The 13,647-nt window shown below is 38.9% G+C and overlaps 1 protein-coding gene across 4 annotated transcripts; it reads left to right on the top strand.

The window, feature by feature from the left end:
• Positions 1-868: 868 nt before the first annotated feature.
• On the top strand, positions 869-12,103 carry LOC106422083. Of its 4 annotated transcripts, XM_013862909.3 has the most exons (8): positions 869-1,355; positions 1,485-2,518; positions 2,618-2,670; positions 2,750-2,805; positions 2,904-3,137; positions 11,086-11,374; positions 11,462-11,655; positions 11,749-12,103. In XM_013862909.3, exons 2-8 carry the CDS (start codon positions 1,501-1,503, stop codon positions 11,900-11,902), a joined length of 1,998 nt encoding a protein of 665 aa, XP_013718363.2. In that variant the 5' UTR covers positions 869-1,355; positions 1,485-1,500; the 3' UTR covers positions 11,903-12,103. The 4 variants fall into 4 exon arrangements, with proteins under 4 accessions (XP_013718363.2, XP_048625403.1, XP_048625404.1 ...); XM_048769446.1 differs by having other exon boundaries at positions 871-1,355; positions 1,485-2,670; XM_048769447.1 differs by lacking the exons at positions 11,086-11,374; positions 11,462-11,655; positions 11,749-12,103 and adding an exon at positions 7,956-10,124 and having other exon boundaries at positions 882-1,355; positions 1,485-2,805.
• Positions 12,104-13,647: the final 1,544 nt, after the last annotated feature.

Below are 13,647 nucleotides of genomic sequence, written 5' to 3'. Positions count from 1 at the left end.
CATTTATTAACTTTAACATATATATGTATTTTCCAATCCACCATATTTGATTTAAACTACTCACTATTTACTTAATTGGTTCGGAACAACAAAATTTGTTCACATTCAGGGACAACTATTAGAAGGTCGGCTCACCGGAAACATTCAGCCAAATGACCCAAAAAAATTAACTGAGGGAGATATATATGAATTTTCAGGATTTGCTGTCATACATAATTCACGACATTGAAAACTCACCCAACTGCCGTATTACATTCAGATCGACCAAGAGACAATAACATTGAAAGTTACAGACATCGGTCCAATATTTCCAGTTCACAATTTCTCTCCTCAGAATTACAAAAATCTATTGCGCTTAGCCACTGCACCCACCTACTTACCAGGTAAGTAAGTCAGCCCACTATCAATTAAACAAACATGGATGTTTCTTCTAACTCAAAATCAATGTGCAGATGTCGTCGGGCAGATACTCATAATACAAAAAAAAAATCCGTACCACCCATGACTCAATATTGATGCCACGATTGGTCTACGGCTAAACAGGTAAGTCTAACACAATAGGTAAAACAAAATCATAATTCTCTTCATACATACACCTTTATCTCAAGTCGACAATGGTTAAACTCATACTGTGCGACAAGCAAGCAGCAGATTTTAGCATCCTACAAAGCAAGAAGAATAGAAAATTTAAAGTTGTCATCATCACAAGCATAATTTCTAAAATTTTCCAAGGTAAATAATTTTTTTAACACATCAAAAAATAATACAGATCTAGATTTTTTTTATCAGTAGAACAATAATATCCAATATTTTTCAGGCAAACTACTACTCAGTTCATCACCAGCAACAAATTTCTACTTCAACAAATCAAATGATTACATAAAGCATTTCAAAGGGCGAATAAGAGATCATGCAAAAGCATCCAGCAAAGAGTGACTTTAATTCATGCATCATTCAGATTATTATTTTTTTTTCCACACAACTTGATACCTAAATTTATTTACATTTTAAACAATTTTATCATTGTTTTTTTAGTCTCTACTCCTATATAAAATCTAAAACTCAACTTCTGTCTTTCAATCTTTGCTAAGCAATTTAAATATATAGAGAATAAATTAAACTACATAATCCGCGCGTAACGCGGACAAAGGATCTAATGTAAATAAAGATTCAATTAAAGAAAAGGTTAGAGAGAGAAATAAATAAAACCACAAAAATAGAAATAGAGGATCCGTTTTTATTTTGTCTCTTTTGCTCAGGTCTTGCCTTTGTCTGAAAATCGCTCTCCTTCCTCCTATTCGATTTCCTTTGTCTAAGTTTTTTGAATCCATTGTCCTCTGATTCTCTACGGATCTGTAAGTTTTCAATTCATCAATTGTTTCTGGTTGAAATCCTTAGATTCCCAGGGTTCAATAAAATCATTAGATTAAATCAATATTTTAAAATTTCAAATCAGTTAATTGTATTTTCTTTGGCATTAACAGTTTTTTAGCCTCGCTGATGGATGTGGAGACTTCTCCTAACCATAATGTGCCGATGAAATCTGCTGAGGAAGAGTCTCCTAAGCACAATGTTGAAATTGCTTGTGCAAAAACATTGGAGGAGAACAATGTGGAAGAGATTAAAACTGTTGAGATCAGAGATGAGGACGGTTATCCTAAACCCATTGTCGAAACTGAGGATATAATTGACGAGATGGAGTCTATAGACATCCACGGAGAGGACAAGACTGTTTCTTTGGAGTGTGAAACACAACAAGATAAGATGCGTAGTCCTAGTAATGATTATGATGATGAACATGATAGTGAGAGTTCACACGATTCAAAAGATGACGTTGATGAAGATGAAACAATGGATGATAAAGAGACGACAAAGCCCGACTCACCAGATTCTAATCCTTCGACTTCTGCTTGGACGGAGAAAGCAGCTGCGATCAAGAACTTCGTTAGAGTGAAGAGTGAAGTCGCAGTACAAACAGTGATGCGCCGTCTTTCCGGGAGAATGAATGATGACAATGCTGTTTACGACGCAAGAGACGTTGAAACCAAATCGGTGGAGTCCCCTAAAACAGAGGGAAAGTCGTCCATATGGAACCCGTTAAGCTACTTGAAGATGATGCAGAACAATACGGTTGATAAAGTAGAAGTGAAGAACGTGGAGGAGGCAGAGTTGGAGCCTGTAGTGATGAAAGGTAGGATTATACTCTATACAAGATTAGGGTGTGAGGAATGCAGAGAATGTAGGTTGTATTTGCATGGAAAGAGGCTTAAATATGTGGAGATAAATATTGATATCTACCCATCTAGAAAGCAGGATCTTGAAAAGATTGGTGGATCATCTTCTTCAGATGTTCCTAAGGTATTCTTCAATGAAGAATTAGTCGGGAGTCTTAAGGGGATTAAGGAATTGGATGAATCAGGAGAGCTCGATGAGAAGATAAGACATTTGATAGATGAAGCATCACCTAGGGAAGCTCCTCTGCCACCATTCTCAGGAGAAGACGATGCATCAAGTAAAGGTCATGTAGATGAACTAGCTTTAATAGTGCAGAAGATGAAGCTTTGCATCGTTAAGGATAGGTTTTATAAGTTACGAAAGTTCAAAAACTGTTTTTCAGGTTCAGATGCTGTGGATTTCTTATCATCTGATCAATGTTTAGAAAGAGATGAGGGAAAGAGATATATAAGTAATGTGATCAATATGCTCTGTATTTAAGCCGATTTATAATCCGATATTTTTTGTTTCATAGGCCATTGAAGTTGCAAGAAAACTTGCAAGCCAACTCTTCTTTCAACATGTCTTAGAGTAAGCTTTTCCTTCTACAGATGTTTTCAAATTTTATGTTTCCATTTGTGCTTCTTGTTTTAAATCTTTTATAACCTTCTGCGGTATTTTTCAAACAGGGAGAATCTGTTTGAAGATGGGAATCACTTGTACCGGTTTCTAGATGATGACCATGTCGTGTCATCTCAATGCCATAACATCCCTAGAGGAATCAATGAGATAAAGCCAAGGCCGATCCCTGAAATTGCGTCAAGACTCAGACTTTTGTACCAAGCAATTCTTGAAGCTTACACTTCGCCTGATGGAAAACATGTTGACTACAGAAGCATTCATGGGAGTGAAGAGTTTGCAAGGTATTGTTTGAACCGAAAATGATGTGTTTGTCGGATTCATACAATGAAAATTTAAGAAATAGATTTCTTAAATTCTTGAGGTTTAGGAGAAATCTTGAATAATCAAATGAGAAATGAACATTAAAAAGAATTTATTGATTAAAGATTATATTACATGTATGATTACAAGTGTAAATAAATCTAAGAATCAATAAGCTCTTTGTATAAAGTGTTTAATGTGTAAAATGAGAGAAGATATCTTTTCTCATAAAGATGTAACTCCTTATTTATAGAAAGATATGTCTAGGGTTTTCTAGCAAAATGGGCCTAGTAAATTGTCTAATGGGCCTTGAGAGAAGGTTAAATCCACCCCCAACAGTAAGTCCCCCCAAGTTCGTTGAGAGAGATGGAATCGATCTCTGCGAAGTTTACGAATAGGGTTTATTAGACAATGAACTAGACACATTCATGCCTATGACGGTTTAGGCGAGTTTATTTCGAACTTGTGCCTAGTAAGAAGCGAGTTTGCTTTAAACTCGTGCTTAGCGAAAGACGAGTTTACTTGACTAATGCTAAGACATAGGCGAGTTTACTGAGAGCTCGTGCCTAGTGGAAGGAGAGCTTCTGTAAACTCATGCCTAGCCAAAGACGAGTTTTTGTAAACTCGTGTCTAACAATAAGCGAGTCGACCGCAAACTCGTGCCTAATAAAAAAAGCAAGTTCAATTTAAACTCGTGCCTAAAATGCATGTTTACCGAACTATTGCCGACCCGAAGTCTCGTGTTGAGATCGTGTGTGTCGAACAAGTTGTTGGCGTGTATGCTTGTCAGGCTATGATAATGTTGAGAAAGCGTGCTGGTTTGTGATCAGTGACGATGAAGTCACCAAGAGCTGTGAGGACTATGATCAAGTCGTCGTCATTTGCAAAGAGGGTCTCATATTCTTCATCTTCTCCGCTCTGTTTGTGTAAGGGGAGAGTGCTTGTCTCGTGTTCTATGTGCGATGACGATCTGAAGTTGTTCGCGTTGAGACTGTTTAGAAGATAAGTCACGACCTCTTGTGTTGGTTCCACATACAAGAACCACTTCATCTAACTATACAGAGAAAATTAAACTCAATTAATTTGACTTTTTATTGTAAATTGGGTATCTTGAGACGTAAGCAAGCATATCAATTATTAATATGGGAGACCATGTTTAATATATATTAAGGGAAGGTCTTTGTTCTGCCACCAAATATGAAGCGGTGATATCTGGCAAATAATTAACTAATCAGATTAGAGGACTTATCTTGAAAACATGTGTCTCGAAAAGTCTTGATCTCCTCGTCACACCATTGCCGAGAAGGACATTAGCTTATATGTTCTTCATTGGGGTCGGCTGTTTGACGACGAGATGGCGAAACAGTTAACTACTCTGCGAAGAGGATGATGATGACAAGCGACGAACTCGGTGAATTGCTTAGTTAAACAATCTGTTATCATGAGCTTCCTCTCTCTTTCTTCTGCTTTCGTGAGGACGAGCGACGTTGACGTTGAGCGAACTCCGAGAGATCTCGCCATATTTTAGCTCAAGTTTAATATCAAGATAAGATGTGAGCCGCATTTGTAATGTCCAACTCGGGCTTCTCGGTGATGACGTCCTCAAACCTTTGAGCTGCTCGAAAGATCGTGACTGAGCTTGTTTTTGCGTTTGAGTAGAACTCCTTTGAAGACATTTATCAGTTGAGATATTGATGCAATGATCCGAGCAGGGTAGAAAACTTGAGAGCAAAGCAGTAACCGGAGTGTAAACAGAAAGCTCAAGTGCTCAGCTTCTTGTGAGGAAGACGTGATGACGCTTCACTACTGATCCCGAGCTGCTTGTGACAAGATGGTTCTTGCCGAGATCGAGTCTCGAGCTTTGACGAGAAGGAGACGCATAGACGGGGATGAGAGGATCGAAGTCTTGATTCCTTCTCGTCACACCACTTGGCCGAGAAGAATCACCAGCGATACATCATTGTCAAGTCAGCATTGTCTTGAATCTAAGGAGCCAATCGAGAGAAAGCTCTCTCGTTTTGGAGCTTCAACATAGCTTGAAGTTGCTGAAAACCTTTGAAGTAGATGATCATGAGCTGAGGAGCATAAAGAGAGACCGAGCTTGTCGTGGTCTATCACATGTTCCTCTGTTTTTTTTTTATTCCTCTCATGCCAGTGATGACGATAGACGATCAGTCGCAGCGGATCCAGCCACGCGCTTCGTGTTCTCCCCGAGGACCCGGAAGAAGTAGGAACGCGCAGTCTCCGAGAACTCTTGATAGCATCTGCTTCGCGGTTTCGTCGCAGCGGATACAGCCACGCGCTTCTTGTTCTCCCCGAGGACTCTTCTGGCTCGATCTCCCCGGCGACTACTGCGATTGTGGACCGGAGACGCGTAAAGTCGTCAACTTTTTGATCTCCCTCCCGGAGAAACATCGGAGCAAACCCACGTCTTTCTCGCCGTAAACCACGACTTCGCCTTCACCGTGATTCTGGATTTGCTGTCGCGTCCTTTGGATGGATCCGGACGTCTAAGAATCTTAGGCTCACGAGAGCGAGAATCGAACCAGTTTCATCTCTCGAGACCGCTCCGACATCGTCTTCTTCTTCAGACGTCGTCGATTAGCTTCCTCCGTCGAACTCGTCAAGAAACAAGACGACTTTTTTTTTTTTTTTTTTCTAGATCTAGGGTTTTCCCAAGTTTGATATGCTACGAAGATTGTTCTCTTTGGCCCCCTCCTTCTAGAGCCACCTGTTTGAGCCGAAAATGATGTGTTTGTCGGATTCATACAATGAAAAATTTAAGAAATAGATTTCTTAAATTCTTGAGGTTTAGGAGAAATCTTGAATAATCAAATGAGAAATGAACATTAAAAAGAATTTATTGATTAAAGATTATATTACATGTATGATTACAAGTGTAAATAAATCTAAGAATCAATAAGCTCTTTGTATGAAGTGTTTAATGTGTAAAATGAGAGAAGAGATCTTTTCTCATAAAGATGTAACTCCTTATTTATAGAAAGATATGTCTAGGGTTTTCTAGCCAAATGGGCCTAGTAAATTGTCTAATGGGCCTTGAGAGAAGGTTAAATCCACCCCCAACAGCCAAGTGTCAGTCAGATGATTTCCGATCCCTTTCTCGTCGCCTCTCCTTTTCCTTATATAGGCGTCCTGGCGTCTCGCCCTTGACCTAATTTACGCCGTCTTGGTGGGCCTCCTCTGCTGGGCCGAGAAGCCCGTAGGCATCCGGGTAGCTGCTGAGCCGAACGTACTTCAGTCGATGATGATCGACTAAAAGTACTCGAGAGTCAAGCCGAGAGACCTGACTCTCGAGCCGACCGATCGAGCCGTCGTTCCTCCTAACTCGGGCCAGGCCTTCCTATTCCTCGGGCCTTGTGGGATGGTCAAATCCATCCTCTTCAGTAAGTCCCCCTGATGCGCCTCGGATCATAGACCCGGGCCAGGATGATGCGACCATGGCTGAGCCAGATGATTCTTCAACAAAGGACAAACCAGGGTGGATTAATGGTGAGGATACTGATCTAAAACCAGCTGATGAGACTGAGGACGAGCTGGAACCAGCTGAAGAGAGTATGCTTGAGCTGAAACCAGCTGAAGTGATAGTAGATGAGCTGGATGAGCTGAGTGAGCTAAGTGATACTAGCTTGGAGGTGAATGAGCTAAGTGACACTGAAGATGGAGCTGGTTTAGTTGCTGGGCGAAATGAGCATTTTTCAGCCCAAAGAAAAATTCATAACAAATTCAATTTGGGTCGGTTTTACACCAAATTCGACCAGGCATTTCCTCAGTCCATTTCAAGCCCATTCTCATCAAGAATGCCAAGAGGGAGTCAGCAAGGAAGTCTTGGTCGTGCATGGGAAAAAGAATTCAACAAAAATCATTAATTTCGGTCTTTAGTCAAAGTCTTCATTTCTAGTTTCTATGTCTTGTTTTTAGCACATTCTTCTTTGGATTTCTACAACTTGTAATCCTATATATAGGGCCTAAGAACCACGAAATAAGATAAGCTTTTCCCCCTTTTATTTGAGTTTATCTCTTTGTTCTTTGTAGAACACTTATTTGTTTCTTGGTGAGGTTATCTCCGAGTAAACAACCTCTAATTCGTTGGACCTGTGCGTCATATCAGGCAACGTTTAGAAATCCTTCTTTTGGTGGACTTGTGAGTCATATCAAGCACCAACTGAAGTCTGGTAGTATCATTGGGCCATCCGCAACCCATTGTGTCACCATTCAATCCATCAGTTCTCCCTTTTGGCGAGTTCATATCCCTTAAGTCCGATTGAGTGATCCTTCCCTAATTTAGGGCGTATCAAGTGGTATCAGAGCCACTCAACCGGTACTATCTATCCATCTTTCTCATCTTCCATTTCTAAACACTTCTTCTTCATCTTTCTATCTCAAATCCGGGCCACTACCTTACCTATCGCCATTCTTCTATAAAAAAAAGAGAAAAGAAAAGAAAAAAAAATCTATCAAAAAAAAAGAGAAAAGAAAAAAAAAGTTTGATTTATTTGGCTAGGTGGTGGAAGAGAAATCCTGCTGGCTGAGGAGAAATCCAGCCTTGGAGTGGTTAATACGGATTTCAAAACCAATTCTCTTATCTTTCTATCTTGTGTTCATCTCTTGCTTGCTTGGAGAAATCCATTGGGTTATTTGATTTGTTCTCTTAGAACTTTGAGAGGAAACTCTTGAGTGACCACTAAAATCTGAGAGAAACACTTGTGTGGGTGAAATCAAACACTTGAGAGTGTGAGGATTATTTTTATCTGTTAACCTTTTGTGTTGAGAATTTTCAGGTTAAGATGTTTGAAGCTGATCAAAGAAGGCTTTTCAGTCAATTTGAAGTCCGGGAGTTTTGTGACAACCTTGTGGAGGGTGTGGTGAAAGCCCTAAAGGATGTCAGCAAGATCCAAAAGAAGAGCACAACCACACGTGCATCTGTAGCTAAGCCATCCTTATTCATCAATGAAAAACCCAAAGGTAAATCTGAAAACAACCTTGAAGATCAAAAAGATTTTTCAGATTCTTTACCAATTTTTGATGAGTATGATGAAGAGATGATTGAAAGTTTGATCATTTGTGAGGATGAATGTGATCTTCCATCTCCAAAATCTGATTTTATGTTTGATGATGAAGAGACTAATGGACTAACCTGTTTTGAACCGGAGCATCCGAGTAGTCTTGTTCTATTTTCACAGGATTTTAAGGAAGAATCATTCGACTACTCACATCAAGGACTGCTTCTTGGCACCAAGAGACCCATGGACGATGATCTAGGTCCCATATTTGATGAGGAAGACGAACCTGGTCAAACCTTTGAAGCGGAAGCACCAAGCGTAACATCCATCATCATGGAGAACCAACTTTGCTTTGATCCCGGCACAGCTCCTACACCTTTGTTCAAAGAGCACTGTAAGGAACTTTGTATCATCAGTTCTGTGCCTGATCTGTTTGATAAAGTCAGTTCCAATGACATAAAAATTTCTGGTCTTGATCATCTTGAAAAGTCATTTGAGCTTGATTTGCAACAACTAGTTTTCTGCTCTAGAAAATCGTTTGATTCATTTGTCTTCAAAGAAAATAGCTTTAGTTTGAGATCTTATGGACATGAACTGATCACTGGAATTTTGTTTGCATCCTCATATGCTTTGGAAGATTTTATGGTTAGCACATTGCTGGAACAGAATTCACATAAAGCTGAAACCGATTTTTGTGGTGATTCTGTTTTGAAACCTGTCCATTCTTATTCTGAATCTGATCAAGTTAGGCACGTTTTGGAAATGTTCTATGGTAGTTCATGCTTTGAAAACATTCTGATTTACAACATCTTCTTTGATAAACATGCTGAGCCTTGGATAAGAAATTCTCAATTTGAACTTAATCTTTTGTGTTCTAAATCTGAGAAACTTGCGCATGATTTGAATTTGTTCTTTAGGAACTGTGCTATCACGTGCCCTGACACCATTCTTGTGTACAAGACTTATTTTGATAGGCTTCATGATGATCTGAAACGTGTGCTACATGTTCTAGGGAAAGAAACTTTGGTTTATGATCTGAACAAATACTTGTCTTGTACATATGATCCTGGTATTTTAATGTTTGTTTTGAGTGTCCAAGATAAACAGGATCAGTCTCCAAGAGCTGTCAGGAACAGAAGCAGAGATCGTGCTTATCAGTTTAAGACTTGGAGATGCATGTACTCGAGGAAACCAACTTCAAAACTCCAAGGAAGTTTCTTTCCAAAATTTTCCTTCACTAAATTTTACATGATTTTTAAATTCTTTTTGTCTGATTCATTTCCTTTTGATACAGGTAAAATGGATTTGAGGTCAAATCCTTTTCAAGAGGGAGGGAATGATGCGCCTCGGATCATAGACCCGGGCCAGGATGATGCGACCATGGCTGAGCCAGATGATTCTTCAACAAAGGACAAACCAGGGTGGATTAATGGTGAGGATACTGATCTAAAACCAGCTGATGAGACTGAGGACGAGCTGGAACCAGCTGAAGAGAGTATGCTTGAGCTGAAACCAGCTGAAGTGATAGTAGATGAGCTGGATGAGCTGAGTGAGCTAAGTGATACTAGCTTGGAGGTGAATGAGCTAAGTGACACTGAAGATGGAGCTGGTTTAGTTGCTGGGCGAAATGAGCATTTTTCAGCCCAAAGAAAAATTCATAACAAATTCAATTTGGGTCGGTTTTACACCAAATTCGACCAGGCATTTCCTCAGTCCATTTCAAGCTCATTCTCATCAAGAATGCCAAGAGGGAGTCAGCAAGGAAGTCTTGGTCGTGCATGGGAAAAAGAATTCAACAAAAATCATTAATTTCGGTCTTTAGTCAAAGTCTTCATTTCTAGTTTCTATGTCTTGTTTTTAGCACATTCTTCTTTGGATTTCTACAACTTGTAATCCTATATATAGGGCCTAAGAACCACGAAATAAGATAAGCTTTTCCCCCTTTTATTTGAGTTTATCTCTTTGTTCTTTGTAGAACACTTCTTTGTTTCTTGGTGAGGTTATCTCCGAGTAAACAACCTCTAATTCGTTGGACCTGTGCGTCATATCAGGCAACGTTTAGAAATCCTTCTTTTGGTGGACTTGTGAGTCATATCAAGCACCAACTGAAGTCTGGTAGTATCATTGGGCCATCCGCAACCCATTGTGTCACCATTCAATCCATCAGTTCTCCCTTTTGGCGAGTTCATATCCCTTAAGTCCGATTGAGTGATCCTTCCCTAATTTAGGGCGTATCACCCCCCCCCCTAATCCATCACGAGCTGGAAAGCACTCCGTTCACTAATGGACTAGGGGGGGGGGACTTACTGTAGAGGATGGATTTGACCATCCCACAAGGCCCGAGGAATAGGAAGGCCTGGCCCGAGTTAGGAGGAACGACGGCTCGATCGGTCGGCTCGAGAGTCAGGTCTCTCGGCTTGACTCTCGAGTACTTTTAGTCGATCATCATCGACTGAAGTACGTTCGGCTCAGCAGCTACCCGGATGCCTACGGGCTTCTCGGCCCAGCAGAGGAGGCCCACCAAGACGGCGTAAATTAGGTCAAGGGCGAGACGCCAGGACGCCTATATAAAGAAAAGGAGAGGCGACGAGAAAGGGATCGGAAATCATCTGACTGACACTTGGCGGCTAGATTAGGGTTTTCACCTTTTGCTTCATCTCGCCGTTAGTTGTACTTTTCCGGTAGCATATCGAGCCACCGGCTTTCTTTCTGTCGCGATCTCTCCTTTTCCCTTGTAACCGATTGAACGTTCTTTCTCCGACCATTAATAAGACGTCTTTGCTTAAACCCACATCTTATTTATTTACCGTTTCTCGATCAAACAGGTATGTATATATATATATATCCTCTAACTATGATGTTTCTCTTATTTTCTTATTTCTGATCCATGTATCGTTCCTTTCCCAAGGTACCTGCGAATAATCCAAGAGCTCCACAGGGTACAACTTGTAGATATTCTGAGAGAAGAAAAGCTCGCCTTCTTTATTAATCTTTATAACATGATGGCTATTCATGCAATACTTGTATGGGGACCAGCAGGACCACTCGAACGAACGAAGATGTTTGGAGAGTTCAAGTATGTGATTGGCGGCTACACTTACTCACTCTCGGCTATCCAACATGGTATTATACGGGGTAACCACCGACAGCCTTACCATCTTGCGAAACCTTTTAATGAAAAGGATAAACGGTCCATGGTAAAGCAACCGTATGAAGAAGCTAGTTTGAGTGGTTTTTATACATTTCTTGTGCTGATTCATGTTATCATGTTATCATGTCTTTAGGTTGCTCTGCCTTATGCAGAGCCTTGTCATTTTGCTCTGGTTTGTGGCACTCGTTCTGGACCACCTCTCCGATGCTTCTCGCCTGGAGAGATCGACAAAGAACTCATGGAGGCAACTCGCGATTTCTTAAGAGGAGGAGGACTCTTAGTTGATCTCAGTTCCAAAGTTGCATACATTAGCAAAATCTTTAACTGGTAAAGCTCAGATATATCTTTTTTATGGATACAACAGATTTTAAAGTTACATATGATTTCGTCACTTACTCTACTTAGTCGTTCATTGCACAGGTATGCGGTGGATTTTGGAAATGGTGAAAAGAGTGTACTGAAGCATGCATCAACCTACTTGGAACCTCAACTTTCAGAAGCGTTGCTGGATGTGCTAGTTGATACTCAGTTTAGAGTTGTCTACCAAACATATGACTGGGGACTTAACCACTAAAATCGGATGGTCTTATGCTGTCTTTTTAAGTTGTGCTTCATAATCTTTTATCATAATTTGTTAGTGGTTGGAGACAATTCTGTTGGTGGCACTGAAAACCAAAAAAAAGCTCAACCTCATGGATGACTAGAATCTAATACAGTCAACTTTTTCAGATTTGTACAAATCCAGTCTATCATGCCTTTTTCTTTTTCTTGCTAATGAGCTACCACTCACATTGGTTTTCATGGTTTATCTACCGAAGTTAGATATATTTTGCTACTTTTGCTTATTCGGTTTCAGTTGTAATCTCACTTCCAGACAAACGTCATGTGCGATTTTCTCTATAGAAGGTTTTTCATAAATTTAGAATATATTGGTTTTCAAAGTTTGTTTTCCTATCAACGTATTTATTTTAGTGCATCGTGTATTACTTGTCATTGGCTTCGAAGAAAGTCCGGTTTCCCAAAAAAATACGATTTTTCATTATAAATTTTGATTGTGTGTATTGGCTCTCTCCCCAAATATAAACTATAAAATTTTCAAATCTACCTTTTAAAGATTATTCCGAATAAGGATGATTCATTTTGATATCAGCAACATCAGAATTGTTTCCTTAGAACTAGCCCTAAGAGAAAAAAAAATGTTCTTTCGATTATACATTTTCCTATGATTGATCTATAAAAAAATGATAATGTCATTGTTAAACGCATATTTTATATATTTTCCTATAATCTAGACACTTTATACAATCATTCCATGTTTAAAAATGCGCCACCGAATACTGGAAACTCGTGGGAAATGCAATTTGGCCACCAAGCGTGGCGAATTAGAGTTATTCAGCCAAATATCCACTGCAAAGAAAAAACGTAAATAACCACAAATTAGCCACACAAACTTTGTGGCTAGAGTTTTACAGCTACAAATAGCTACAAAAATTACCACAATATTTTAAAAGCAAAAGTTGTGGCTATCGTGTAGATTTTTGTGGCTAATTTAGCTACAAACTATATTTATAGTTTTTCGAGGATAATTAACCAAAATTTGTAGACATAAAAAATCCACTATTAACCACAAAATAATTTGTTGAAGTATATAGCCACAATGTAATTTGTGGCTATTTGGAGATATATAAATCCTAAACTTACTCTGGACCCTAAACATACCCTAAAGCCATTTATCCTAGATCATGAATTAAACTCTTAAATATAAATATGAACAGTATTCGATTTTGGACATATATGTATATATATACTATATACATTTATATGTTATGTTTAGGTTAGATTTTGAAGAAATAAAATTTCAAACTATAAACTGTAATCAGGCCCTAAACCTAATTTTTTACATGTACTTAGAAACTCTTGAAAATAAATAATAATTAATATGACAAAAAGAAAATCCAACGCTAGTATCAAATTTTGAAATAATCTAACAGTTAACCAACAATAGTACTTTCTAAAATCTAGATCATAACCATTAACCATACTCTAAGGGGGATGTATTCAACCGAGAGTTTCAGGTGATTTGTATTAAAATGACAAATCCACTGTTATTGAAACATGAATTTTAAAAACTCATTTAAAATCCACTGTTATTGAATTTGACATTTCTTAAAGTACTCTGAAATCCACTGTTATTGAAAATATTTTAAGTTGTGGATTTTTAAAGTTTTTAGGTGATTTTAGGGTGTTTGGGTAGGATTTCTTAGTTAAAAAAATTAAAACCCAAATCCCATAGTTTTAGGTGATATTCTAGAGTAGTTT

This window comes from Brassica napus, chromosome C9, assembly GCF_020379485.1.
Source record: "Brassica napus cultivar Da-Ae chromosome C9, Da-Ae, whole genome shotgun sequence".
NCBI classification, from domain to species: domain Eukaryota; kingdom Viridiplantae; phylum Streptophyta; class Magnoliopsida; order Brassicales; family Brassicaceae; genus Brassica; species Brassica napus.
The sequence above is the reverse complement of the archived record's forward strand: the minus strand, read 5'-3'. Positions and strand labels throughout refer to the sequence as shown.

What these genes read in the sequence shown, in the direction of transcription:
- LOC106422083 (XM_048769446.1), top strand. Translation starts at nt 1,501, where the DNA reads ATGGATGTGGAGACTTCTCCTAACCATAATGTGCCGATGAAATCTGCT. An exon ending in TTCTTTCAACATGTCTTAGA is followed by an intron (nt 2,806 to 2,903) that starts GTAAGCTTTTCC and finishes TTTTTCAAACAG; the next exon opens with GGAGAATCTGTTTGAAGATG. An exon ending in ATTAGCAAAATCTTTAACTG is followed by an intron (nt 11,656 to 11,748) that starts GTAAAGCTCAGA and finishes TTCATTGCACAG; the next exon opens with GTATGCGGTGGATTTTGGAA.